General features: G+C 31.3%; 2 protein-coding genes across 5 annotated transcripts; one reads left to right on the top strand and one right to left on the bottom strand.

Moving 5' to 3' along the window:
• The first annotated feature begins 2,934 nt into the window (after positions 1-2,934).
• On the top strand, positions 2,935-3,440 carry LOC140820730 (uncharacterized). The gene has a single exon (XM_073181053.1). The coding sequence runs from the start codon at positions 3,009-3,011 to the stop codon at positions 3,216-3,218; it is 210 nt and encodes a 69-aa protein (XP_073037154.1). The 5' UTR covers positions 2,935-3,008; the 3' UTR covers positions 3,219-3,440.
• Positions 3,441-7,512: 4,072 nt separating this feature from the next.
• LOC140820741 (agamous-like MADS-box protein MADS4) lies at positions 7,513-12,443 on the bottom strand. 4 transcript variants are annotated; one of them, XM_073181080.1, is made up of 8 exons: positions 12,094-12,423; positions 10,369-10,450; positions 8,892-8,959; positions 8,660-8,759; positions 8,411-8,452; positions 8,291-8,332; positions 7,940-8,073; positions 7,513-7,794 (listed from the first exon to the last, which is right to left on the bottom strand). In XM_073181080.1, exons 1-8 carry the CDS (start codon positions 12,276-12,278, stop codon positions 7,725-7,727), a joined length of 723 nt encoding a protein of 240 aa, XP_073037181.1. In that variant the 5' UTR covers positions 12,279-12,423; the 3' UTR covers positions 7,513-7,724. The 4 variants fall into 4 exon arrangements, with proteins under 4 accessions (XP_073037181.1, XP_073037182.1, XP_073037184.1 ...); XM_073181081.1 differs by having other exon boundaries at positions 10,369-10,447; positions 12,094-12,388; XM_073181083.1 differs by lacking the exon at positions 8,291-8,332 and having other exon boundaries at positions 12,094-12,443.
• Positions 12,444-21,756: the final 9,313 nt, after the last annotated feature.

Genomic DNA, 21,756 nt, shown 5'->3' with positions numbered 1-21,756 from the left:
CAAGAAATGAAAAGGACAATAACACATTTGAAAAGAATGTGAAGTGCCACTGGTCACTTGAAAAAGAATTGCAAATCAACAAAAAACGACGCTAATGTTGTTGCTAAAGAGGTACATGATGCTCTATTACTATTCATGGAAAGCTCGATTGATTCTTGGGTTATGGACTCGATAGCTTCGTTTCATACCACTCGTAATCGTGATGTATTCGATAATTACATTGCGGGAGATTACGGAAAAATTTTCATGGCTGATGGAAAATCTTTGGAAATAATTGGTATGAGTGATATCCGGATGAAGATGGCAAATAAATCTGTCTGGAAAATCAACAATGTATTTTTATGCAAAATATTTGAATTGAATTCGAAACTAATAACCTGAGATCTACGAGTTTAACTTAAAGAGGTCAACTGTCAAGCGTGGGTGTATTTCGGAGTTCGGACGCGGATCGTCAAAAAAAAAAAAAAAAAACAAGTACGGAAAATGAGCAATTAGGTAAAGTGTCATTTTCTATATAAAAGTGGAAATATTAATCATGAACCGAGGATTACTTCTTTTTTTTTATTACAAAACAAATAAAAAATACTTGGGTGCGGTGGACCTGACTCGGTCAATAATCTAGTTGCCAATCGCGTCCATATATTATATGTTTGATAAGAGATAATTCGGATTCAAGTATCCATCTAATTTATATATCGTTGACTAAATAGACTCCGAAGTACAAATTGTTCTATGGACAGATGATGCGTTTGGATTCATATTTTTAATTTGAAATGACATATTTGATTGTACGAATGATTGATTGATTTCAAATAACATACATATGAAGAGTATTTTAAATAATTACAAAGAGTATTCATATAACAATATATATATATATATATATATATATATATATATATATATATATATATATATATAAACACACGCAATCTTTGTTAAAAAAATAATAATTTAGAATTTATGTATTTAGACTGGACCAAAGGAAAACATGAACCGTGAAGGCATGAAGTAGATATATTTTAAAATTATGTCATTTGATGACAATTCTGTCCATGTAATGATTCATAATTGATTGAGTAAAAGTTTCGGTCGTACAAGCAAAAGATTGCCGCAATATTCATTCGTCTCTTTTTAGACCATTTGATTCACATTTTATTTTCCTTTCTCTTTTCCAACTAAATTCAACTTTGATAATTTTGTAGGGAGTGAGTCTCATGTGAGATGGATCATCCCTACCTGTATTCACAATAAAAAGTAATACTCTTAGTATAAAAAATAATATTTTTTCATGGATGACCCAAATAAAAGATCTGTCTCACAAATACGATCTGTGAGACCGTCTCACACAAATTTTTACATTTTTTACATATGGTTCAATTCCTCGTTTGATTTTTATACAGATTAAATCGTGTTTATGTATGGATTTTTAAACAATAGCCCAATTTTATTTTTATCTTCTTTTTAACTTTTAAATTCTGAATAATAAATTACTACAAATCATTATCTTTGCAAATCTATATTTTCAACCTTTAGCAAAACGCGTAGTGTTCGGATTGCTTATCCTGAAATGAATATATATTTTAAAATATTTTTTAAGTTAGGTTTCATATGTGGTGAAGAGACTGTACATTTTGGAGGGGGCGGGCCTTTAATTTAATTCCTTTGTAATTTACTACAGTCCATGAAAGTGTGAGCCCAATGGGCTCAGCCCCAAAACAAAAACACACACATACATGAAATTTACATCAGTTCATGAAATATTATTTAACTAAGTGAAATCCTAACGGATCAATAAAAATAATAAGAAATTTATATTTCTTACTTATAAATTTAAAGTCTTCTTTACAAATTTTACAAAATATCATCTATTTTAAATTTTTACCAAACATGAAATCTAAATCCAATTTCAATTCCAAATCCTTATTTTTAGACACTCCAACCCACAGTTACATGGTACTATACAATACTAAATAATAATAATAATAATAATAATAATAAAGGGGCAAAAACTTATGTGAGACGGTCTCACGGTCGTATTTTGTGAGACATATATCTTATTTGGATCATCTATTAAAATATATTATTTTTTATGCTAAGATTATCACTTTTTATTGTGAATATCGGTAGGATTGAAACGTTTTACGGATAAAAATTCGTAAGACTGTCTCACAAAAGACCTACTATAACGAAATATACCGTAACCACTTCACCGAGCTTACTTTTAACGTTAGCACCAAGGGAAGCAAACCCGTGTCATTATAACACAAGTTCTTATCTAAAGTAACTATTGAAATTTTAAAACATGACCACAGCAACACGTAATTCTAAACACGATTTTAAAATTATACGCTAAGTGTAATATTTCGTGAAGATATCCAATTCACATGATTCTGCCACGTGCTTAGCTCAGCTTTGTATACTGATGTTCATTCTTATGCTGCCTATTATGTTAGTTAGCTGTATTGAAATTATATGATAAATTAATTTTGAGTAAGTTTTTTATGAGGCAGTTTCACGAATTTTTATGTGTAAGACGGGTCAATCTTACTGATATTCACAATAGAAAGTAATACTCTAAGAATAAAAAGTAATATTTTTTCATAGATGATTCAAATAAGAGATCTGTCTCACAAAATACGACGGGTAAGACCATCTCCCACAAATTTTTGTCATTAATTTTATAAGTTAATTTTTTTATCTAGATCATATATAAAATATTATTTTTTATATCATAAATATTACTCATTATTATAGATATAAACATTATAAAAAAACTTACTATTAATTTTATTATCTAGTTGCAATGATATAAAAAAAATCACTGATAAATATATAAATATCTTGATTATATTCCTTGCGTCCGGTAAACTTCAGCTTTAGTTTTGAAAATACTTATTAAATGGGGAAAAAAATTCCCTCTATTTATAAAAGTCATATACACTCACCCAAATCTCGCATAACCAAGCACAACGTGTAGAGAGAGAAAAAGGGCGAGACTGAGAGCAATGGCTGACTGGGGACCCGTGATTATAGCGGTGGTGCTGTTCGTGCTGTTGAGTCCGGGTCTGCTCTTCCAGTTACCGGGCCGGGGCCGGGTCGTGGAGTTCGGGAACATGCAGACCAGCGGGTTATCCATTTTAGTCCACACAATCATTTTCTTCGGCCTCATCACCATCTTCCTCATCGCTATCGGCGTCCACATTTACACCGGTTGATTTGTCTTCTGAAAACTAGATCTGTTATTTAATTCTAGGTTTGTTTGATTGAAATGAAGTTGGAAGATTCGTGATTGTGAGTAATCAATTATCTGCTGTTTTTCAGTTATATTTTATGATACTGGTGGAGTGAGTTTTTATTTGATTTCTGGGATTTCGGAGTGGGGGAACTACTGTGAAAATTTTAGTGTGGAATGTTAATTCAAGATTTTCTTTCTCTTATCCTTTAGCACATATATATCGATTTCAGGCTCGAACGAATTTAAAATTACTCGTGATACTGTTTTTGACATTTTTTTAAGTTTATTCCTTGCATGTAAATTTTTTTTAATTAAATTAGAAAAGATGGATTCGTATGCTTTGCTTCAGATGGAAACTCGGAAAATTTATTTAACTTTTTTTATACTATATTGTAAATTAATTTGCAAGATTAAAAATATTTTAGAAACTAATGCAGATCACTATTTGATTGATTCTACGTTAAGAATATTATTATTCTTTTTACAAGAACAGAATAAAAATAAAGAAATACCCAAACTGGACGAAGAGAATTAGGTCACTTGATTATTTTTTTGAAAAAATGGTTTTATTGTGAGTTCAGTAAAAGCTCCCCACTAAATTTAAATATTTCGAATTCACCAAAACTGAGTTTTACTATATCATAGCATACTTTCTTTGAAGACAAGCAGCCTATGACTTTAGGGGTGTACTGTGGTTCCTAGCTACATAAAAGACTAGTTCCAGAGTACCTCTCAATAGGTTACATTTTGATCATATAGGCCAACATGTAGCCAAATGGGGTCGTGTGGGCAATTACCATCGAGCCCAACCACTCCAAGTAGTTTTTGAAATGGTAGCCACCAACCAGTCATTCTGCAAACTGGTCTCAGATTTTATTAAACCATTTCAACGAACTTTCAACTCCCATCAGAGTCGGACATAAAGACATCTGTCTTAGAAACGAGAAATTATACAGTTCGGTTTTGCTAATATGAAAAACCAAAGAGGTACAAGATACATTGATATCCCAGCTCTGGAGAACTCGAACTGAATATAGAGAACACCCTCTAGTATAATGATGAACCGAACCACCACTTCAGTCTTCCAAACAATCTATATCATATATAGAGAAGAATATCCACAGAGTTCCGCTGCTGCAGGAGCCGTAAATTGGAATCACACAATGCGAATGTCGTTGCTAAATCGTGCCCCAACCCACAAGCATGTTATTATCCAGCTATATGAATCCCTCATAAAAGCTTCCATGCTGCAACACAAGGTAAAATTAACCATCTCGCCGTGTTCAGGACATCCTTGTAGCAGACTACAGAGTTAACTTAGACAAGCTCTAGAAGTGTTGGCTCTTAGGTTCGATTATCAACACTTTCTACAACTTCAGGTGATGTTATGACTCTGATGCTCAGTAAATAATGCATGTATGCATTAGTTTTCTGTATGAAACAGAGGAAAGGTGAAGATCAAGAAAGATTCTCGCAGGTATGAAAAACCAATGAATGTAAAGATGAATAAATACTGATGATTGCTGATAAACAACCATAGATCTCCCGGCTTCTTGGCATCAACTGTGATATCCGATGTTCAATTGGTTTTTCCCCTGCATGGAAGTATGGAACCTCTATTCCTGCAACTTATCGGGGTCTAACTAGTTCGAACACATACTGGTGAATGTTTCTTTTAAGGGGCACAGAGTTTTCTTGTCACTTGAACCATCGAACATCTATTTAATATTCAATGGTTTAAAAGTTGCACGATATCTGCAAATGAAAGGCCCAAGCTTTCATTATAACTAAAACTAAACATTGAACCTTCCATTACATCACCATCCAGTTTAAAGCTAAAAATTTGTTCCCGGGAAGCCAAAATCATGCGACAAAGTCCAGTTAACATGTAATCAAACCAACCCAATCTTGTTCATATACTCATCATCAGAATCACCCAACCCAATTTTACTAAAATAAACTAAGAAACACGACCAGAGAGCACCAAGCGAATCCCAACAAAACACACAATAAGCAATTTAAGTTGCGAAATTTCAATTCTCAACACAGACGATTGCCTGAGTTCCTCATCCTTCCCAATTCTTGAATGAAAAATTCATATTTCCAACAATCACGCAATTCCAAAACAGAATCAGTAATCACCAAGAAATCTCCAATGAAAAGTTATTTAATCACAAATAATATAAGAAAAACAAACAAGAATTCTTACAAGGGACATCTTTCGACGGGGAAGAGGGGCCAGAATTGTGACACAAAATTGCTCTCCCAATCATCGAAATACTCGAAACAATCCCAACGAAGTACAGAAACACCACCAATCCAATTATCCAAGGCATCAACATGAACCCAATGAAAAAAGTAACGGATCCGCACAGCATCAAAGCCAGAGAAATCCCAAGAAGCAAAGAGGCAAATCCAGCTGGAGTTATCTGCTCAAGAGACGTCGCCGCCCTCCTCCTCTGATGGATATCCGGAGTTTGATCCGAAAAACCCACCGGCGTCGGCGGGGATCGCATAATATTCATAACTAAAGCAGTTAACTCATAGAGAATCCTGGAATGTTGATCTGTTTGAGTTTGCGGGTTCCCTCTCCTCATACTCGAAGCTTTTTTCCCCCGGAGGATTGATTTTGTAGACTTTAATTATAAAAATAAAAGCTTTTTATGCTAATTTGAGGTGGGAAATTAGTGCGAAAATCGAGGTAAATGGATAAACTTCGGTATTACGAAAACGGATAAGATTAATGATATTTATAAGAAATTTTCTTTTTCGGCTACAAATGGAAGATCAAAAAACGAGGCATGAGAACATGATCAAAAAAGGCCCAGAGGGTGGATCGAAGTGAGAACACGAATCTTCAATGGCAGATTTCTTATAGAAAATAAATTAATAATTTTTTTGGTATCATTATTCCCAATGGCGACTGTTCATTATCTTCCAAGTTAATATCCTGTGTCGTGAACTCCATCTTACCAGCGTTGTACATTACGCTTTCATAATTTTTATAATTATTATTATTATTTTCAAGAATCATATATTGCTCCATTTATGGGATAAGAAATAGTTAGATTTTTCGGATCAAGATTCAAAAAAATCTAAAGATTTGATAATGTTTATCAATTTATTATCTCAACAAATTCACACAGCATTATCATCTCATCCTACTGTAAATCAAAAATCGTGAAATACAAACAAAAGACTGGTAGGTTAGACTATGGATTGAGGTACAACACCGGTCGCATGGGATTTATATTCAATAATTCCACACGCGTATAGCGAAAGAAAATGAAATAAGCGTGCTGTTCGGTAGTCGCTGTCTGGGAAAGCAAAAGGAAAATTGATTGGGCTGACACATCCCATGAGTAAATGACACGCGCCACCCGCCGATTTATCAAGGCATACTTTGGCCTTATCCTCTATACACAGCCACGAAATTACGCTACTTTGTCCTTTTATATTATACAGTGGAAAACGGACAGTGTCTTATTTTGTACAAGGGGCTTAGTGAGTATTCGTCGTAATAATTTCCATTTATAAACCTTTTGTTTTAACAAAAAGAAAATGAACAAAAAAGTGGGGAAAAAAGTTCCCGAGATGGGACGTAAAAGCAGCGATTATTTTATTTAGATCGTGATTGTGGCAAGTTGCAATTTGAATTGACCTCTACATTATTTGATTTGATGAGACAAATTTTTATTTTTGTTGGGTAAGATGATAACAATTATCAATCTTGTCAAAGGTTGGTCATGACTCATGCGTCTCTGGTTAATAATATATGGGAGAACAAGTCTTGTCTGAGACGATCTTATGAATTTTTTGTTGTGAAATAAATCAATCATATTAATATTCACAATTAAAATTAATATTTTCTCACAGATGACCCACATAAGAGATCTGTTTCACAAAATACCATCTATAAGACTGTCTCACACAAGTTTTTGTCGAGAAGTCTGATTAGTTGATTTTTCTGCAAAAATAAAAGTTCAAGAATGTGTTAAGATGTTACAAATCTTCCACGATCAGACCTTAGTTTAAAAATTATAGATATTTAAAACATCAACAACGAAAAGAACATTAGACTCCAGTGTTATATTAATTCGATATTTAAGTAATCATTTCTTATAAATATAATATATGATATTGCAACTTATATTACTTGGTACTAAGCATATGTCTTGGTTTTGTTTTTGCTATTGCAATACATACAAATTGCTTTAATTTGCAATTAGAATAGGGTAAAAATTTCTTTACGCGAAGTGCGAATAAAGAGGAAATAAAAGCTAAGAACATTTCTTGCACACGTTTATTCCACAAAGTGGAATATAATAACAATAATAATAATTACAGTAATGGATGATAGCGAAGTCTTTTGAGAAGTCGTTCTATTATTCAAACACGTTTACGACACATAGGATGATGTTATGACGACGGAGAAATGCAACCAAATTAAGTAAGAGTCGCGTTTGCATTTGTTTCCGTTGATCTATCATGGCAGCCAGCCAGATATATAGTTATTCAGGCTTGGCCCTGCTGCTGCTATTGGATCGTTCTGATACCTGAAATTTCAATAATTTCATTAGTTCTAACCAAAAAAAAATTCAGATATACATGTTATACTAGTCAGAAATTTGTTAATACGATAGCACAAAATCATGCAAAGCCACAAATCTCTCTAATTTATATGTGGATTGAATCGAGTACCCAATTTGCAGAGTTGGTTCACAATCGAGATGATGGAAAAAACCATCGGCCTGAGGGTGAGCTGATTGCCTTCCATACGCGACATCTTGAGCATTTGGATTCCATTGCAGACTTATTTGACTTCCCTCCATCAGCTTCATACAAAAACAAAACCAAACCCATCAAAATTTAGGCCGACTGACCAATAATTCGTCGTCTGATTCACATATATGGAGAGGATAGTTCAAGAAATTTTGTGGAACGAATGATTTGTTCATGGAAATTGAAACGTTTGATAGGCCACGCATCGCCTGTCCAGTTATTAAGGATGGACTAAGTAAACTGAAGAATATGCATGCATGCATGGCATACCCGTTGTTTCAAACTCTTGTTGGCTTCATTGAGGGCATGCTCCTACCCGTATAAAACAACCCAGATTAACATATTGGTAAATGAAGGGTTAGTTGACGAAATGGAGTTTAATTTAAATACCTTTCTTTGAAGATCTGTGAGGGTATCCAGCATGGCTTGAGTCTGCGCATTCGAATTTTCAAGAATTCATTGCCGGCTTCCACCCATCATTTATCAAAACTTTTATTTACATAAATATAATCTTACAATCTACTTACTTCTTGGAGACAATGATCGGAAAGGTGCGATAAACTAATGGATAACTTTCTCTATTACTTCATCAAACAAATTTTCCGTTGCATCACAAGATTGAAAAGATGCAGTACATACCCGTGTTGATCTGATCTGCTTCAGCGACATGTCGAGCTGTCTTTCGAGTGATTCAAGCTCCTTGCTACTCAGAGGACCAAGATCCTCACCCAGAAGATTCCTAGCATTATTAACACATTAATTACCACAAAAAATTAACCGTTCAGCCCACTTTTTTTTGGCACAAACTGTCATTCAATTAATCATGTATATGTTCTGATAATTTCTTATATGACAATTGGAGTTGACAAACCTTTGTGAACGCTGTAGGGCTTCATAGCGTGCTTTAAGCTTCATATACTCGTGCTGACTGCTCAGTTCCTGTTATTAGCCAATGAAATCAATTAACAACACTAGCCCGAAGTGTTCTACCTCGTCTTTTTTCTCTGGACTTCAAATCTATTTGCTTTAATTTCCATATTTTTCTGGAAGATTTATTGGGTAGTTTTGACAGAACATACTTTTTCTCAGACTTGATGTACATAATATTTTTTCTTCCACTTTAAAAAAATGGGACTCCAGCAACGTAAATTTTGAAACGGGAAGAAAACCCGTGTCAGATTCATAAAACCAGAGACATATTTCCTATGGAATTAAATCCACTTCAATTCAATATAATATATAACGTCCTAAAAAACTTATGAAGATAGAGATGTAATAAAATTAATTATTTTTTCAACGAGAAACATCACATATATCAAATATTTCGAGGAAGAGGAAAGGGTTGATAAATGTAGGTAACTCTAGAATAGCATGAAGTTTTTAAAATTAAGTTGTAGTTGAAATTTCATCCACAGTTTCTACAAGTACCATCGTCTCCATATGTTGTTACTTCATTGTGTGGAGGAAAATATGCAATTCTATGTCAAAAAAGAAATATTAATTTCTCTTTTATACACTAGTCAATTCTTCTCCACCATATGATATATACAATATAATCTCTTGTTTCCTTCACCATTTTTACCAAACTTCGCTTGAGAAACAACTTCCAACTAACTAACATTCTGGAAATTCATCGCAAAAAGTGAAATGTTAAAATGAAATTTGAGAACACCACTCTGAAGTTTTTTTTTAAAAAAGAATTTTTCTGGTTTATGAAATATTTTAACCAACAATTCTGGGTTAACTGCAAATCTATATTTCCACAAAATCTTTATTATAATATATATTTCATCATTCCGGATAAACTTACTCTTGCAATCATATAGAAGATTTCTTATTTAACAAAGTAAGACTATCAGATAACCCGTTAAAACCATTGAGGCATTGAAGAAATATAGTTACCAATTTTACAATTCAACAAAATCTTAATAAGAAAATTTATTTTATTATTCTTAACAATGGAGGTGTAGATGTCACATCCATGTTTTTTATGAAGAGTTTTTAGAATTTTATGAAGATAAAATGAATTGTAAAATCTGGTACAAAACCAAAATCTTTGTTGAGAAAATCTGGTACCATCTAAAAGAACTAAAAAATTTGTATTAAAATTATGATAACTAAACCACTTCTGAATTTTTTTAATTGTTTTATTTTGTTTACACAGTACTGTTTTGTTCTTGTTGTTGTTACTAAAGTATATTATCTTAATCACGGGCAGTTCAAATAATAGACTTACATAACTGTAAACAAATTTCAGACCAGAAATTAACCTAATAAATAAACCAAACTGCATAAAAAGCACTTGGATATATATGAAACCAACAATCAGAGAGTAGCAAATTAAATACCAGCGCCTCCCTTGTGGAAACGTTCGTCTCCGGCGCTCCATAGTTGCACTTTTGATACCTTTCCAATGTTTTGAGAATGCTGCTGGGTATGACAAGCCATTTTAGAGAAGTAATTAGTAGCTTAAACAAAATACAATTACACCTCAAGAAAGAACGTTAATTTTATTTGTAACTAAAGCATGAGCCAAATCAATTATTAGCCTTCTTAGATTGTGAGATGGACATCAAAATGCATACCAGAAGTACAAAGGTGTCCCAAATTCCCCAAGAACAGCATGTAACTCAATTTCGGTATGTATTCGTGAAGGTCTATGAATTGCCCATGGGTAAATTGTGGTAACTCGTACACTTGTTTTAAAAGGAATGTAGTGTTTAAGAAAAAATAATTTTCAAAGAAAAAACCCTGAATCCCCATATAAGCCGAAACACCTTCTTGTTACCCGGAAAAAAGACTGCTTTGCATCAAACGTCCCACCAAGAAAAAGGAAAAAAAGCTAAGAAAACAGGAAATGACTTAAAATCTTTAAATTTGTGGGCGGCTTAGTCATTTTTAGGAGAATCCAAGAGATCTGAGAATGACTGTGGAAAAGAAAATTATGTATGTTGATGTTGCTAAATTAAACCCTAACAAGATGAGAGAAAAAAAAAATCAATGAAACCCAAATCGATATATTTTTAACAAAGAATTAAGAAAAATCACACACAAGAAACATTTGGAGAGGGGAAAAACAGATCAAGGCTTATCCTTAGGTTCAAAAGAAACTGCTGCTTTTTTTTTTAGGCACACTGGCCAGAGAGTAATCTTGGCCAGTATCCATATTTCTGTCGAAACATATCGAAAAGAAAAGAAAATTAAGTTAAGATAAGCTCGTAGTGAAATTTTGACTTTTTTTAAAAAAAAAAAGAAAGAAAGAAAGAAAGAAGAGGATTAACAGAAAACCCTAAAAAGTTTGGATCTTGGCAAAAACACAACACAAAGATATCTTGTAGTATTGATCTCCAACCCTTGCATCCAGAATTAAATTATATACAAGAAATTTGTTTAACAAAAGGAAAAAAAAAACTGAGAGGTGATAAGGGTTGCAGAAATCAGATTCAAAAAAAAATTATTGGTATTATATTAGGGTAAAATGCTTCTTTAATATACTAAAGAAAACTTGAATTTTGCTCCATGTTGCGTTTTAAAGGGTAACAGAACACTAGATCGGAGCATATTTAACTTGAAATTGAACCAAAAAGAAGAAGAGAGAAAGAAAATAGCACAAAAGGCGCAATAAACTTGCAGTGCTGAAGCAAATTAAATCTCACACCTAAGCCTGCAGAAACTCAACATAAATATAGAAACAATCTTCTTTTCGTGGTTTCCTCTGGCAGATCTAACAAAACTCGCAAGCACAGAGTCCTATACGACTCAAAACAATCACTAGAATGGAAAAACAATCTCTCACAACACAAAAAAAGATAGTAAAAAATTGCATTTCTTCCACTAATCACTCCCTTCAAAGAAAACATAAAAAAGTTTGAATTTTGAGACAAGCCCAGATCTCAAACAATCCCAAACAACAAAATAATTCAGAAAGAATCTTACAAGTTCAAGGAAAGAAAGGTAAAAATAAAACTAAAAGACCCCCAGCTAATACTATATATATTTTATACATAAATATAGGTGTTGCAATTGCAGAAACTGTAAGGTTTATTGTTTGTTTTGTTTTGTTTAATTTATACCTAGAGCTACTGCAAAACTCGTACAGCTTTCCTCTATTGGAGAAGATGATGAGTGCAACCTCAGCATCACAAAGAACAGAAAGCTCATAAGCTTTCTTCAAAAGCCCATTCCTCCGTTTCGCAAAAGTCACTTGCCTGTTGATCTTGTTCTCTATTCTCTTCAGCTCAACTCTCCCTCTTCCCATTTCTTTCTTTCACTTTTCTTTTTTGTGATTACAAATTTATACTCTCTCTCTATCTCTCTCTCTAATATATATATGTATATGTAAAAATGTAAAAGTCAGAAAGAGAACAGAGGTGTAGTATTAGTGGTATGAGAGTGATTCCATCGAATTCAAGATTTGCGAACCAAATTTCTGTTATTTAATTAATTGCTTCTTCTTCTTTTTTTCCCCTAATGGCTTTGATAACTCTGAGAATCTTGATTTTGAGGTTGAAGAGATTATCCGGTGGTTCTAAGGTGTTGTTCCATCAGGCTTGGCAGTCCCTACTTCTATAAATTAATTATCTCTTCCAATATACATTTTATATTAACTTGATTATATTACTTTGATTTTTCCCCTATTCTTGGAAACTAATTAGCTTGCATTAATTGAATTGAATATTCCACATATATATTTTTTTAAGTGTAATTCGTACAAGAAGATATCGATTATGTTTGTATATTAACCATAGTAATGTTAATTATTAATGATGACTAGAATTAAGTCGATGCACAAACTATTGTTAATTGGGATATATTTCATCCGTTAGAAGAAAATAACTACTAAAACTCACTTTTAAAGTCTTTTTTTCCTCGTGTGCTAAAATGTGTTAACGGTATAAAATAAATTAAGTCGCCATGTACACTCTTTATTTAATAAAATTAGGTAATAATTAAATTATTTCGTTACGCAAACTTAATTACGCCACACGTTAATAAAAGAGTTTGGCTGGATCGGATCCGATGGTCAGAAATCATTCACGATGTGATGTGGTAAAAAAGAGAAGGCATCCATCCAATCGCAACTTCGAGGAGAGTTGACAGGTTTAAAAAAGGAGGGCAACCTTTGAACTGATGGTTTATGACTATCTGCCACGCGTCAATTTATAAGTGGTCAAAATCCTTGTAATATTCTTTGTTGTCATCGAACCCTAAGGAAGCTATCTATATATATATATATATACACACACACACACGTACTAAAAGCATAGTTTGAAGGTTAAGATAAAAATTAGTTCATATATCGTATAAATTTCATGTTGTGTCCGATGCTCAAATACATATTTTCTAAAATTACTAACTAATTAACATATTTGGATCTTTTGTGAGAGAATTGTAAAACTTGACCTATATGCATAAACAAATAAACTCTTTTAGGGACATGTCATTGGAAAAGTTATATAAATATTAGACATGCATGTTTTTACTTAGTATAGAGAAATTTAAATTTTTATATTTTATAAGATAGTTTGCTAAGGGCAGTAAATTTATGTTTCTCCCTTAATTTGGTGCCTGCTTGATCCTTTTGGTCGCAATGGAGATGTCGCGTAACAACATGAAAAAAATTCGTTAAAGCAAAAAAACACGGTTATTTTTTTTGCGGGGAGATTATAATTTGATGTTTGGAGTTTTCATCTCATGATATACATATACATACACATACATGTTTGTATGCATATATATATATACATATATATATATATATATATATATATATATATAAATTTTATTTTACTTTACTTGAAGAGGTACTACTATATATAAACAGCTTGAGAATTCACTCTAAATAATAAAAATGAATTCAAATAAAATAAAATACCCATAATATATATAACCTTGTCAATATTTTTTCGAACTTTAACGTTGTGTGCCCATTTAAAGGGAAGAAACATCATGGAGCAGAAATTCAATGGAACAGAGAGAAATATTTTCCCCAAGTAACTATTCTCTCATCTCATCGTCTCCTTGATCAAAATAGCCAATATTGTTCCGATACGTGTCGATTGCCAACATTTGCTGCAGAATTTAATCAAGCAGTCATAGTTATTAACTTACAAAACTCTTTCAAAATTACAGTAGAGCAACAATTCCGACTCCTTGAAAAAAAGTAGATATGGTACAAAACTTTCCTTTGGTCAGCTAAGTTTTTAACCTCCATCATTGACTGAAGTTATACAAATATTTGATTCAGGTCAAATCGTTTTTTATCGTTCGTCTTATTTTGTAAAAAAAAAAAAAGGACTTGATCATATAGGAAAAACACATGATTCCTAGAGCAGAAAATATTTAGTTTGATGAAATATTACTAACACATAATTCTAAGAATAAGATGGATGTTGAAAAAGATGAGGAGAGCAAATTTTAAATTTGACCAAAATTTTCCCTTATGGAGTACAATTAATGTTTATATATGTGCATATATATATATTCTCTAATTAGACAAGCTGTACAAGATTTTATGCGGTAGTTGGAGGGTTTTGGAAGAAGACAAGTCTTAATAAAGATGCTTGAAATATAAGTAACCAACCACAATTAATGATCCAAAATTGCAATTAATGCGCTCAAAATTAATCAACTATATCCGGGCTTTCTTATTTTAGTGTATTTTTTCAGTTGGGGATTTCGTCACAAAAAATTAGTACTTTAGTATCAGATGAACTATAAGATATCGAATTTTTTATATTAAATTTCACGTATAATATAATATGTTAAACACGTAAAGTATATGATCCAGGACCCAAACAAGCATCTATCATCGTATCGAATTACTCTCATATGGAGATATTGACACTGCAAGTTTTAACTCACTGATTATTGAAAACTACTTCTGCCCTCCATAAATTATTCATGGGTGTCCCTTTTTTATTTCCCCATTTGTATCCAATTTGCATTATTAAGACGCAATCACTATGTGGTCCAACGTTTATCTTTTCGACTAAAATATCGAACTGACCGAAAAAACCGTATATATTATGTATATCAGAAAAAAGAAGCAACTTATCTACATAAATCTTTTGATGTAAGACAGAATTTGACTAGGTGTGTGTAAAATGCATGATTCATTTGAAGAAAAAAAAAACAAGATTTGATGGTTCTTAGAATGTGTGAATAACTTGAAATTGGCTTCTTTTTTTGAGGGGGTGTTTGTAATGATTCATATGGTCAAGGCAGACAAAAATTGAGCTATGAGGTTGAAATTATTGTAATTAACTAGTTTTTCACCCGTGCGATGCACGGACAATTATTTTATCTAATTGATTATTAAAATTAGTATGTATGATAATTTGTTTATTTTTCTATAACGTGACTTTTTATCAAAGTGAAATGTTTATTGTTTTCATATGCATATAGATCTTAACAATGAAACACTGAATAAAAGAGTCACTTTGTATTTCGGCTGAAAATTAATATCACGCTTGTATTAGATAATGAATAACATAATGTGTTTATCGATTATATTGTATTCACGTATAAATTTATGTACTATGTAGAAAACAATATTTGTAACAAAATAAAATGATAAACATGATACAAACTTTTAATGAGGTTTTAATTTCAATAAATAATTTAAATTAAAATACAAATAAACTAAATGAATTATAGATCATACAATTAGAAAACAAAAACAAATTACAAATTTTGAAAAACTTTCTTAAATACAACATTTGTCGTTAAATTTTTTGGGTTGTTATCACTATGACATATCAAAATTTTTACACTCTTAGGATTCGTAACTCTGGATACAGCAACGTACAACTGATCATGACTAAAAACAGGGTTCTTAAAAAAAAGGTCCTACATGTGACAATGATTGCCCCTGACTTTTGTTAATTATCATTGCATCTGATACAATCAAAGATTACTGATGATCTGTCTTCGTTGAAATTTAAAAGGAAGTCTTAGATCAAAAGACGTCAATAACATTCTTGGAATAAGTACTTTATGACCTTCATTACTTCCAGTAAGAATTTTTCCTTCCAAAACATGGTTTTCGAGCCTTGTCACGATCAATCTAGTGTCATTGCATAATCTAAGAGAATGATCTATGTTGGAGATGTACTTTATTTAATTAAAAGAAATCATTATATTTGTAATATCACTTAACGTATATACTGATGTTGCAATGAGCATCTTGACCGAACCATGAAAACTAAATTGTTGAGATATTCTGGCTCTCAAATCCATATTTTTTGTTTAAATATTTACAGCAAAAAATAATTAAGATAAATGGAACTAATTCTAAAAGAAACATTTATAATGATAACCAAGAAGATAAATGTATTCAAGTATAAAAAATAATAATAATTGGTATTTAATATAAATTTATTTAACATTGATTATTAACAATAGTCTACTATACAACTCCATAATCAATTTTGGCATTGAAGTAATTTACCTAACAAAATTTGTCTTTTGACTTAATTCTAAATATGTTAATTAAAATTTTTTCCTTGTTTATATTATTTTGCATGAATAAAAAAATAATAAAAATGACAGTTATATTAAATTGATACGATTATTTTTTAATCATCTATAACAATTCGAGAATTGTTGGTCTAAGATTATAGTTAATATATTGAAGAGAAAAATGATTTTATATTGTCATTGAATAAATATATTAGATCTCAAAAATAAAATTAAATTAAAAATTAGTTCATCTAAAATAAAGATGATTTTTTTAATTATAATAACCTTAAATCTATATATATGTGTCATTAATTTTAAATTAATAAAATGATTTCAATGGAGCACAATTTTTGAAACATGTTTCAAATTTTCAGAAGTCATATTTAAATTTTGAATAACAATTTGAATTTGGTTTATAATTCCCAGAATGAAATTTAATTTCTGGATTTGAAATTTGAAATGTAATTTAATTTGGTTTGTAATTCCTAGGAGATATTCAATTTTCAAGCAGTTATACACAGACATTAATATGCAGTTTTAATAATGAATTAAATATCTTTAGACATTTAGTATAATATATATTACCATATTTTTTGTTTGTTTCCTTTTTTATTTAGGCAGGAACTTACTAAATTTAACAACAACTTTGTTTTTATATGTATATAGATATAGATATATATTGAAAACCTTGTTGTAGTGATAATTTTTAGCACTCAAACAATTTTATTTTTAGAAAAAATAAATAAACTAATTAAATATTGTATTTCTTTTCAATAAGTAATTTGGGCAGGAATTTACTTAAAATAGCAAAATGTATTTTTGAATGATTTAACTAATTAAAGTGAATGTGGCTCCGCCACTTACGAGAAAAGGATTAAAGGTAAGAAAAAACCTAATTTATTACAGATTTAAAGACAAAAAACCGAAACATGTCAACTTTGTAGATAATATACATAACCATACATATATACATGAAATGAACTTTAAATATGGTGTAATGAGAGATTAATTGATCAAATACATGGGGACAGTGAGGAAGAGGCACATGGGGTTCTCTCATTTAAAGTTAAAGCTCGAGACTGTGGTGTTGTCCATTGCTGCAGTTGGATTTCTACTTTGGCTCTGCAGTAAATTTAGAAAGCCACAAAAAAAAAAAGAATTACCATCAGTTTACATTAATATAATTACTTTTTATTTTCTTTTATTTTTTTCCAATACGGACATATTTATTTGCAGTTATTAATATTTTTATTGCAGGAGAGATGTATTTGGTTTTTGCTAGACATAGTTTAATGGAATTTAAATCAAAAAATTCATAAATAAAGTGAAAAAAAAACCATATTTTTTTTCTTTTTTTTAGAATCACCTGATAGATTGTTAACTTATTCAATAAATTAATTAAATTCCGTCCAATCATAACTATAAACTATTTTTTAAAACGTCATTTATATATTATTGTAGAAAGTTTACCCAATAATGTCGCTCTGATTAATTAATTATAACATTCCTTCACAATTTGGTTTTCTTTTCTTTGGGAAAAAGAATAATTTCTTGATTATGTATTAGTATTCGAATCCATAGAAATATAATACAAGTTGGTACGGATTTACTTTCAAGAAAATAAATGGAGGGACCGAATAATTCAATTGAGGTTTAAATTGGTATGGGTAAGTGATGAATGATAATATGTGGGAACAAGTTGTGTCAGATATTTAACCTTAAAAAACCAGACACTTTCGACCTCAACAATTATGACACGTGGACCTTAGTCTATTTCAAGAAATAAAACTTTTTTATTCGACTCACATCCAATTGTCTTCTTTTCCCACTCGTCCACATGCCTGCTGTGCTACCTATTTGAAACAATAATTTTTATTCAATTATTTCAAAAAATCAATCATATTAAATTTAAACTTTGATCACTCTTTATATACAAAAAAAAAAAGCATATAGTTACAAATTTTATAGAATAAATATTCAAAAATTGATCGGAAATTATATGAACTCGGCCTGAGTCAGTGAGTTGTCGTCACTGCGAAATTTATCTGTGGGGTTCGTGAAACATATACCTTACCCAAAAGGCCAAAAGTTACAACTATCTTCACCTTGCATTCGAGTGACTCATTATTCTCACCCGTCATTTCATAACTACCTAGGTTTATAAAAGTTCAAAAACACACCCATAAATCCAAACTTATGATAATCTGTTCGAGTTGATTAGTGGGTTTTATAAATTATACCTCTAGCAGTACATGGCTATACACATTTCAGAAACTCGAAAAGTATTGATAATTAGCCTATATATGACTGCATGTCTATTTGTATTCGACAATGTAATTATCTTCCAACCGTGGATCGAGTATTCATAACAGTATCCTGAGAACACTACCAGATTACTTGACTAGTCAGATGGAAATGATTCGTCGAACTCGTCGGTACAGCGGCGTGCATATATACTAGGGCTGCAAACGAACCGAACATGTTCGCGAGTTTTTCGAGCCGGCTCGATAAATATTCGATTCATATTCGAACTTATCGAATTTGAGCCGAACTCGAACACGTTCGAACTTTTTTTCGAGCCGAACTCGAGCCCAAATTATTTTGTTCGATAGCTCGCGAATAGTTTGCGAGCCTTGATATTTTATTAATATAATATAATTATATATATATATATATTTATATATATATATATATATATATATACATTTCGAATATTTCGAGCTTTCAAACCTTAATATCCGAGCAATAATTCGAATAGTTCACGAATATATTCGAATATTTCGAGCCGAACTCGAACTCGAACTTCATTTCGAGCCGAGCTCGAGCCCAAATATTTGAAATTATCGAACTTCGAATCGAGCTCGAACTCGAATATACCTATTTCGAGCCGAATTCGAGCCTGACTTTTTTACTATTATTCGGCTCGATTCGGTTCGTTTGCACCCCTAATATATACAATATCAGTGGCGGAGCCAGAAATATGGCTCTGCCCGAGCTAGAATTTTAAACTCTATAATCTTTTAATATTTTTTAAATTGATCTACCCGAACTAATATCATATTATTTCAAAATTATACAAAATTTACACCTAAATTTTTTTTTAAAAAAGTTGGGCCAACCCGAGTACAAGAGCATGTAGCTCCGTCCTTGTACAATATGTTCAGACTTGACCCGTCAAAACTATGGCTGGCCGAATTGATGATATAGTTTGTTGATGGTAACGGTTGTTATAGGTGTTTTCTTTGAAGTTTCAAGTCCTACTCGTTTTGCCGAGGAAATCATACTTACATAATAAATTATATTATATTATGCAAATTATAGCATCAAAATAATGTACAAAATGCAACTTCTAATAGATATTGTAGCCACGGAGGAGATCTACTGATCTGATACCATTTTTATTAACATAAAAGAAGAAGTTGCATAAGATGACTAAATTTCTCGGCTAACGCAGTAATCTACGAATCATGTCAGTCAAATAAACTGCCCAAGACGTGCAAACCATATCCAATAAAATCATCGGGTAAAATGTTGGTAAGGGAAATCGAACTCCACCAACTCGGACATCCGGTAGGTTCGATTACATTTTTGATCATGAGTAATATGATGTAAATTATTTTAATTTACAATAATTTTTTCATAAAAAACTGCATGGTACAATTCATTGATGCTTGAACGTAATAAATACGATGGTCCAAGTCACAGCAGTGAATAAATATGTCCAGGACGAATATATATATAGTATGGTAAGCCACTATCTTAATGTATCGGTCTCTATCGAATTACTGCTTAATTAGAAAGAACAGGATGTTTTTGTCCTGTAAAATTAAAGTAAATAAAAGACATCGAAATTATTGTGACCGATGACCATACATCCACCAAACTAAGTAATTTTCACTTTCTATTTCCCGAATATATTCTCTAATTTACTATTTTCATATTCCATATATAGAAAAAGTGCCATTTATATCAGTCATATTGAACCAATAAAAGGTCATTAATTCTCTAATCGAGTGAACCATGTGAACTTTTATTAGCATTTGTAGATGGCAGATCAAGCAGGGTTAGTTTCAACAAATATGTGATTTTTTTTTAAAAAAAAACATGTTATATTATATATACTTCATCCGTCCAAAATATATAGACCGTTTTTTTTTTTCACTTATCCCAAATATAGCGAAGTAAAACTACACATGTCAACATCAAATTAAATCAACATTGCATTGGTTATATATCAGCGCCACGTCATAAAAAGAACGAAAATTGTCAAAAAACTAAACGAAGATAACGAAGTAAAACTGAAATCTGACAACATAGATGATCAGATTCGCAAATAAACAAACATACATGATCGAAAAGCATTTTTCTCTAATATATATTAATCACATGATCCAACTTTGTGTAGTTAGTTTTCAGTAAATCAAGATGAATTATTTTGCCAAAAAACTGAACTCAGGAACAAATTTTTATTATCAATTATTTACATTAGAAACATGGCAGGGTCATTTATGGAGTGCCAACTGCCAAATGTTGGGATCGATGTAGTTGAGGTGCAAACCCTAATATTAAATGCGTCGAAAAATAATAGAGGAAAACATCTCCCATCTCATATTCTTCCTGTCTCCAGTGAGCTGAACTCTTTGGTAAATACACCTATCATCTTGCCCTCTCGATTTTTTCCAAAACCTATTTCTTTAAGGTTTTGCAATTTTAAAGTTAAATTATCGATCTCTAGTGTAATATAGTATAATTACAAATTTTCAAACTTAATATTCGATAAATTAGTTAAATTATCGATCGCTAGTTATATATATATTCGATATATATATATATATATATATATATATATATATATATATATATATATATATATAGTTCACTCACTAGCATAAATTAATAATTATCAAAATTTATAAATATACATGGGACGATTTAGTAAAATATGATTACGATGTTGTTTGTTATTTTTGAAATTAAATCTAGTTGTTTCTCTCTAACTTTATTTCATTGCATCCAAAAACTCTGATATATGTTGTGAAAATGCAATAAAAAAAGAGTAGGTCTCATGTGAGACCGTCTCACGGATCTCAATCTGTGAGACGGGTCAACCCTACCCATATTCACCATAAAAAGTAATACTCTTAGCATAAAAAGTAATACTCTTAGCATAAAAAGTAATACTTTTTCATGGATTACCCAAATAAAGATCTGTCTCACAAAATATGACCCGTGAGACCGTCTCACACAAGTTTTTGCCATAAAAAAAATGTAAA

This window comes from Primulina eburnea, unplaced genomic scaffold (assembly GCF_022965805.1).
Source record: "Primulina eburnea isolate SZY01 unplaced genomic scaffold, ASM2296580v1 ctg1415_ERROPOS3700000, whole genome shotgun sequence".
In the NCBI taxonomy this organism is placed as follows: domain Eukaryota; kingdom Viridiplantae; phylum Streptophyta; class Magnoliopsida; order Lamiales; family Gesneriaceae; genus Primulina; species Primulina eburnea.
Note: the sequence above shows the minus strand (reverse complement) of the source record. Positions and strands in the feature narration are given on the sequence as shown.

Coding starts and splice junctions, on each gene's coding strand:
- LOC140820730 (XM_073181053.1), top strand. CDS start 3,009: ATGGCTGACTGGGGACCCGTGATTATAGCGGTGGTGCTGTTCGTGCTG.
- LOC140820741 (XM_073181080.1), bottom strand. CDS start 12,278: ATGGGAAGAGGGAGAGTTGAGCTGAAGAGAATAGAGAACAAGATCAAC. Junction 8,960..10,368: donor TTTCCACAAGGGAGGCGCTG/GTATTTAATTTG, acceptor GGCTAATAACAG/GAACTGAGCAGTCAGCACGA. Junction 8,333..8,410: donor TCACAGATCTTCAAAGAAAG/GTATTTAAATTA, acceptor TTATACGGGTAG/GAGCATGCCCTCAATGAAGC.